Raw genomic sequence first — 8090 nt, 5'->3', positions numbered from 1 at the left:
TTTCATTTTTACACATGAGATATTCACCTGTCATTTACCTATTTAAGTATTTTTTGGAGTCAGTAGTTGATTTATGGTCTTTTGAGGAATCACATTTGCCTTGTTTTCATATTTCTTGCCTTCTTTGTCAAGAATTATGTATCTTTTAGTTTGAATAGTTCCTCTAATTTTATTTGGGAATGTTCAATATTTAATAGCAACTCTTACAAGCCAAATCCTTCATACCACTAAGGAGAAAGAAAACTCCTTGTATTAGTTACTTTACTCTTCTGTTGCTAAGATGAAAATTCCATGACTTAGGCAACTTAGATAAAATGGAGTTTATTTTGGTTTATGGTTCCAGGGAAGCAAGTGGCAGCCTGAGCAGGAAGCTGACAATTCACAGCCTCAAGGGTAAGCATGATGCAGAGAGAGTGAACTAAGGGTAGGATGAGGCTGTAGAATCTCAAATACTACCCCAATGATGTACTTCCTCCAGCATGGCTGAACGCCTAAACCTCCCCAAACAGCACCATCAACTAGGGACCAATTATTCAAATACCCAAGCCTATGGGGACATTCTCATTCAAACCACCACACTACTGTAATGGCAACCATAACAGACTACATGTGATAGAGTTAAAATCAGTTAGATCCCATTAATGCATCACCCATTACCATAAAATGGAAAATTGAAAAACTAACAGATCGTGTTTTATGGTGTCAACAAGTACTTAGGATAAACATGGAAAAGTAAATGAATGAGATACAGGCAAGAGAGAGGCAGAGAAAGTCCATCGGCCCTGGAGGCAAAGTCCAAGATAGCATCTTGTGAGGGAGAAAGCACCATTCAGCGCTCCTACTTGCCACAACCTCTGCTACTTTAGCCAAGAAATGGAAACAATCTGTATTTATTTATCAGTGAATACATAAAGAAAATATTCACAGTGGAGTACTAGTTGGCTTTTAAATGCACAATATATGAAAGCCTGTTATTTCTAGTAACTTGAATGGGACTGCAGATCATGTTATGTGAAATAAATCAAAAACAAAAGAGAACTAGATCCTAGTCCCATTTTTTTTTTAAACTTAGAGAATTTGTTTATTCCCTCCCCCAAAACCAACTGCAATCATAAGAGGTGAGTACAAGCTCATGATTTTATTGTCTTCATAACAAGATCAGCTTAGAACTGGATCACCTGGCCCTTTCTCTTCCTATCGCTTCCCAGTTCAAAGTGCTTGCATCTCTTACTAGCCAGCATCCTCTTAGATCTGCAGTTGGGCTCAACACACTCAAGTATCAGCACAGTCTTCTTTGTCGTTTTAGCCTTTTTGCGGAAAATAGGCTTAGTCTGCCCACCATAGCCGCTCTGTTTCCTGTCACAGCGCCGCTTTCCCTGGGCATACAAAGAATCCTTGCCCTTCTTGTACTGGGTCACTTTGTGGGGTTGGTGCTTGCCACATTTCTTGCAGAACGTCCAGCGGGTCTTAGGAACGTTCACTAAAAACACAACGACCGTGTAGATCTAAAAGTTGGTCCAGTCACATGCGCCATCAAACAGCGTATCCACCCACAGCTAAATCAACCCATCACTTCAATTCTTCCGCCCATAACTCGGTTCCCTATGTGTCGCTCTCGGCAATACTAGATTTCTTAGGTACATCGAGGTCTTGCCAGAGCCTTGATGTACTTTGGGATAGTACTGTCTATGCCGGGAGCAAGGATTAAGCTGGATACTACGAAACCCCGACACATGACCATACCATGTTGGCCCCTAGTCCCATTTTTAAGTTGTGCATAAAAAAAACCCTTGATCTCAGGAATCAGGAATTGTAGTTATTTTAAATTCTCTGTCCAATTCCATGATTTGTGTCATATTGGAGAGTGGTTTTAATGCTTTCATTGTCTGTTCAGATTGTGGGTTTTCTTGCTTTTTAGTATGTTTTGTGCGTGCACATGTGTTTATGTGTATGTGTGTGTCTGTGATTATGTCTGTAAGGCAAATATAATATATTGCATAGTCATAACTGTGATAATTACTCTTTTAGTGTGAATTTTATTTGCATTTAGCTAAGACTTCATTAGATTCAGTATTTTTTTTCTAGGCAGTAGTGGAAAAGGCTTCCCCTGGTATAACTGCTTGTTCCTTCCTCTTTAGTGTATCATGATAATGTTTACAATAAAATTTGTCCTGTACTCCTAACAGTGGGAGTAGGGGCTGTTTTTTACTCTTTTACTGGCTTTTGGGATCCTATTTTTCATACTGGGTCGCCTTGTCCAGCCTTAATACAAGGGGAGGTGCTTAGTCTTACTGTAACTTGATATGTCATGTTTTGTTGATATCCATGGGAGGCCTGCTCCCTTTCTGATCAGAAACATAGGAGGAGTGGATGGGGGTGGGGGAGATATAGGGGAGGGGATGGGAGGAGAGGAGGGGAAACTGTGGGCAGGATGTAAAATAAATAAACGAACAACTTTTTATGAACCAAAAAAAAAAGTGTTCTATAGTCAGTCCTCTCAGTTGTAACTCAATACTTCACATTTTAAATTACATTTAAATTTATTGACAGTGGGAGTGCATTCACATGCGTGTGTGTGTGTGTGTGTGTGTGTGTGTGTGTGTGTGTGTGTGTGTACAGTCACATGCCCTGGCATGAGAGTGGAGGTCTGAGAACAATTTACAACTTGTGGGAATTGGTTGTTGTCTTCTAACATTTGAGTTCCCGGGGATAAATTCAGGCCTTTCCCTGTCAAGCCATCCTGCTGGCCCTATTCAGTGCTTTTATGCTGATACTGCAGTAAGGTATTTGGAGGGGAGGATAATACGATTTTAATTATCTAAGGTGTAGAAATTTTATGACCCAGAATATAATTTATCTTGGTGAATAGTCTAAGAACTCTTGAAAAGTGATGTGCATTCTTATTTTCTGGATAAAGTATTCTATAAATTTCAATAGTGTTAACTTGCTCTGTAACACGGTTGTTTTTCTAGTTGTTGAGACTGATACTGAAGTTTCCCGACTGTGTTTTTGAATTGTTTATTACTCTTTTCAGTTCTATCAATGTATTTTCTTCTTGTGTTTTAAAGTTTTGTCCTTTGTGTGTATATGCATAGGGTCATTATACCTCACCAATGGGCTGTTCCTTCCTTACCTCTAGTAATTTTTACAATGAGCTTTTTACCAAGCCCAGCCACTTGGTATCTTTTGGTTAATACATTCATGGTATGTGTTTTTACACTATTAGTTTCTCTCTACCTTATTCATTATATATACATAATGTGGTCACTTTAAAATCGGTTCTGATGGCTCTTTTTATTGATCTGTCTGTCTGTAACATTTATATTTCAAGAAATAATGTGTTGTGTACTGAAGTTGATATGTTGAAATGTTGACTCAGTATAATGTTACTTGGAGGAAAGTAATAAATGTTGAATTGAGATCTAAGGTTAGGCCTCAATATGATAGGATTAGAGTCTTAATGAGAAGACAATACGTGATCACTATTTATTTCCTATTCCCATACAGACGAAGTGGTGTGAGAGGCCACAGCAAGAAGGTGACTGTCTATAAGGTAGGAAGACAGGCCTCTCCAGAAACTGACTGAAGGAAGCCTCATCTTTGACTCATATCCACCAAAATGTGAGAATATAAGTATCTGTTCCTTAAAACATCCAATGTGTGATATGTTTCTGGCATGCTAAACCAAGTAACAGCATTTGGTAAGACTGGTTCTTCCACTTTATCATTTTGGGGGTTTATTGTTTTGATTGTGCATATTTGTAGGACTCAGCATGATAATTTAATCCATGGACTATGTAATGATCAAATTGGAATAGGTAGCATTTCTGTGTCTTTATACATTTGAAGTAATATTCTGTGGGGCTAGTTATGGAACCTAAGGCCCTGTGCATGCTTGGCAAGGGTTTCACCACTAAGCTATAGCCAGACAGAACCCCTAAAATGTTAACACATCATAGATGTACGTATAAAAATGCAGTGTATAGTATGGTATTTCAGTATTTCAGTATCTTCATTATTGAGATCAGGCTATGCCCTACTCTAAGTTACTCTACAGTGGTTTTTCAGGCTGTGCCCTGCCCTAGGAGACTCTATTTTACAAGTAACTTTTGACTCCATTTTCTTAGAGAAGGATAACTGGAGCCCCTGGGTGGACCCATAAACTTATCACTGGTCAGGCAACCATCCATCCAAAACAGACTAAAAAATGACTTGTGCCTGACAGTATAAAGGGAGCCATCCTAAAAGTTTATTGTGCAGAATTATGGTTGTTACATCAGGGAACTCAGGACCAAGAACATATAAGACATAGAAATGTAATTTCCTCATGTGGACCTCCTAAAGTGATGGACACCCAGAACTGCAACACTATGGCTGCACGCCAGCCTATCATCTGATACCTGGTGATGCTCTCAAGGACTGAGGACTTCCTGACTTTTCCTGGAGCTTCTTCTTGGCTTTGTCCCCTGCTGTTGCCACTGCCTCCTGGACTGCTTGCCTGTCCACCTGTCCACCTACCTGTTCACCTGTTTGAACCTGCCCCACCATTTACTTCTCTTGATCAGTTTCCTGCTCCAGACCATGTTTGACCTTGAAGCTGAAGCCTGCAGTTTTGCTTTGAGACTGGCTTTCAGCTGCTCTCTGCCAGCACCTTTCTAGTTCATTATCTTATCAATGCAGACACTTCTTCAGCCCACTTCTGAAACGCCTTGAACTCTGCGGCAGCCTCTTTAACTTGTATACATTCTGTAACCCATATGGAGGCATATATATATATATACAAATATATATATATATAATATGTTTATATATAATATATATATTGCTGTGTGATATGTAATATGAAGGTTTCTATTAGAATTAAAATTGAAATAAAGAACCTGCATTTCACCTTGTTCACACTACTGAGGTAGGTAGATTGTATGACAAATTGTTGTCATTGAAACTGCTAAACTTTGTGAATTTGTTGTTATCATTTAATACGGACATTGTAAAAGACACAAATGTATTTGTCTATGTTTCTGGCATAGCATGCTCACAACACTTTAGCTTTCTGAAACCTTACGAGGGGGGCGTCAATGCTGATTTCTTGATGTTTATATCCTGTTAGTTCTCTCAATCTGCATTGCACGTGTCTGTGCCTTTTAATATGGTTGGACTTTTTCAATTCATGACTTATTCAGATTCTTTTTTGGCTTCATACTCTTTTGAAACCTCTTATAATACAAGACAAGATGGGAAGAGGGCAGAGCATGAACTAGCACTGCTTTGCACGGTCATGTTCTTTATCATTGTTGCTGGGTTTACGTTGTTTTCTGCTCAGCTCTGCAAACATTCATACACATGTCTCACATTGTCTTACTCTTCTGCACTGCCACTGAGTACAGGTAGAAATCACACTGTTAATGATTACTACTGACAGAAGGGAAAGGGAGTGGCATTCATGTACACTAGGACTGCCCCCTTCTAACAGTGGTCAGAAGGAGGAAGAAATTCTACTTCATATTGGGGCTTGCTGACATCACAATTGGGGGGGTAGTAGAAATGGAGTACCAACTAACACTGTCTCAAACCACCTTATTGTGCCTGTTTACCAAATGTGGGTAGGACTTCAGCTCTATACTGGGTTCCATTGACACTTGCCAGTGTAGAGAGCAGAATCGGGGCTCTCACCAGCTCACCACTTCACTGTACTTTTCCATTGCAAGATACATATTGCAGAAGTCAAACCCAAGGTTCAGGAAGTTTCTGAAAAATGTCCACAATCTCATATTCTCAGTGTTATGTATCTATATGTATTTTATTGTCTAAATGATGTTCTACCTCTAAGTTTCCTTCTCTTTCCTAAGTCTTCTGTTCTGCCTCTGGATAATGCTGAGTCTTGGAGACCATTTCAGGGCCTAGAAAGGAATCCTGAACCTATTTTTTTACATACATCTTTTCAGTATAACATCTCAATTTTGCCAGAAATTGGTCTTACTGATCTTTCTAGATTCTGGGCTTTGGAGTCTAGCTTGTTTTGACCATTGTTCATGTTCTCTTGAGTTCATACAGAACAAATGTGTTGTCTGGAATATATGTCCACAACTCTTTGGGCAGCCCTGTTATTTCTTAACAATCACTTATCAATAATGCTTATGAGCTAAGTGATAAGAATATCATAATTAACAGAAATGCACACACTCTTCTCTATTGAAATTATCAGCTTTTCATTCTGTGAAGAAAATAAATGAACAAAAACGTGAAATGTATAAAGTATATGTTCATAATTAGTATGAAAAAACAGAGATAACGGGAAGGTAAATTGATAAAGAATTGAGTATGGGAGTGAAAGCCTGTGGCTTTAAGGATATGAGAAGGTTTACTTGGATTGGATCAGGGTTTCTGTATGATAGAGCACTGTTGGGAAGTAATAAAGTGGAATTCATTTACACAACCAGACTACGAAGTGTATTTATCAGCAATATTCGAGCTGTCTGAGAGCTCACTATTTGTATTTGAATGTGTAAAGTGTGTCTTCATGTAGACCAGTACATGTACTGTGTTCACAGAGGCTTCTGCCTTTTGAAACAATTAAAGCCTCGATTTGATATTTTAAAAGCCAAATAAATAATAGTCTTCATCATGTGAATCATGTTCAATCTCTAAATTTTATTCTGTCATAAGTCTTCTGTTCCTAGGGACCATTTTGTCTTAAGACCTTGAGACGAATCCTGCACCTCTCTTCTGATATATATTCTTTTGTTATGAGCATTGTGTGTGAGTGCCTAGTTGAGAAGTTTCTCTGTGGAAGGTGTGCCTGAAGAGAGGGAGTTGGGGATTCAGCAGGTTTTCTTCAGGGTTATTGTGACACAGAGCTGTGTCTTTCCATAGAAAGAACTGGGGCTGATTCCCTCTAGACCCTCACACCAAAGAAGCTGAATGTCTTTGCTGTCAAGGAGGCAAAGTTAATCAAATCAAACCAAAATTAGTTCATTTCTTTTTCTTTCATGCCTTTCATTGTCCTGACTGAGGTAGCAGAAATGCAAAGTACTTCGCTGTTGAGGAACAAGTTCTATCTGGACTATTGATAGCCCCAGATCAGGAGCATTTTATCCCTAAGTGAGGTCAACCCCTAGAACTTGTGTGTGAGTCCCTGAAATGTCCATAGAGTTGGGGATATTTTCTATGAAAGGGTTCTGGGCCTGGGGATAGCTACAGAAATATTAACATTTTAATTTTATGTTTATTTAATAATATTATTCAACTTCCAAGGAATTCGATTTTAGAGCTACATTGATTTAATTTTAAAAATATTAAGTATAGGTCACATATAGACAAAGCAATGCCATAAGGATGATTGCATTATTAAAGTGTACACTGAGAACTGCCATAGTTACTGAGAGACTAGACAAAGAAAAATGAGTTCAATTTCTAGTCGTCAGATACTTCACAGTTGCTTAATAGAATTTTCATAACATTTGATAAACTAATGTCACAAGACACAGAGAAAAATAAATGTATAGTAACAGGGTTTGAAGAATGACCTTTCATGTCAGTGTCAATGCAAATATTAATTTTAATTTGACAGATAAGTCTACCATATTTCATTCAGTATAATGGCAACGCTATTTGAAAAAAAAAAAAAACAAGGAAATGAAGTCTTTCCATTGGATGATCTCACAATCTAGTGAGGAAGAAATCGCTAACAGAAATGCACGAGTGCCGGGCAGTGGTGGCACACGCCTTTAATCCCAGTACTCGGGAGGCAGAGCCAGGCGGATCTCTGTGAGTTCAAGGCCAGCCTGGGCTACCAAGTGAGTCCCAGGAAAGGCGCAAAGCTACACAGAGAAACCCTGTCTCGAAAAACCAAAAAAAAAAAAAAAAAAAAAGAAATGCACAACGAAGAACTGCATGTGCTAAATTTGATACAGAATGAAGTGTCAAAAGAGAAAGGAGGCAGCAAAATACATTGAGAATGAGTAGTCAAATAAAAAAGGAAACACATCCCATTATAAATGGAAAACTATGTAAATAGTTGGTGCAGGTACATGTGTGTATGTACCTGTGTACATGTGTGTACATACCTGTGTACATGTGTGTACGTACCT

General features: G+C 38.6%; 1 protein-coding gene across 1 annotated transcript; it reads right to left on the bottom strand.

Moving 5' to 3' along the window:
- Positions 1-1163: 1163 nt before the first annotated feature.
- LOC131899690 (large ribosomal subunit protein eL42-like) lies at positions 1164-6034 on the bottom strand. Its single transcript, XM_059251173.1, has 2 exons — positions 5981-6034; positions 1164-1505 (listed from the first exon to the last, which is right to left on the bottom strand). The coding sequence occupies exons 1-2, from the start codon at positions 6032-6034 to the stop codon at positions 1164-1166; spliced, it is 396 nt and encodes a 131-aa protein (XP_059107156.1).
- Between the last annotated feature and the right edge of the window lie 2056 nt (positions 6035-8090).

The sequence above is a fragment of the Peromyscus eremicus genome, chromosome X (genome assembly GCF_949786415.1).
Source record: "Peromyscus eremicus chromosome X, PerEre_H2_v1, whole genome shotgun sequence".
NCBI classification, from domain to species: domain Eukaryota; kingdom Metazoa; phylum Chordata; class Mammalia; order Rodentia; family Cricetidae; genus Peromyscus; species Peromyscus eremicus.
Note: the sequence above shows the minus strand (reverse complement) of the source record. Positions and strands in the feature narration are given on the sequence as shown.

Coding starts and splice junctions, on each gene's coding strand:
- LOC131899690 (XM_059251173.1), bottom strand. CDS start 6,034: ATGAACAATGGTCAAAACAAGCTAGACTCCAAAGCCCAGAATCTAGAA. Junction 1,506..5,980: donor CCCAGAATCTAGAAAGATCA/GTAAGACCAATT, acceptor ACCAACTTTTAG/ATCTACACGGTCGTTGTGTT.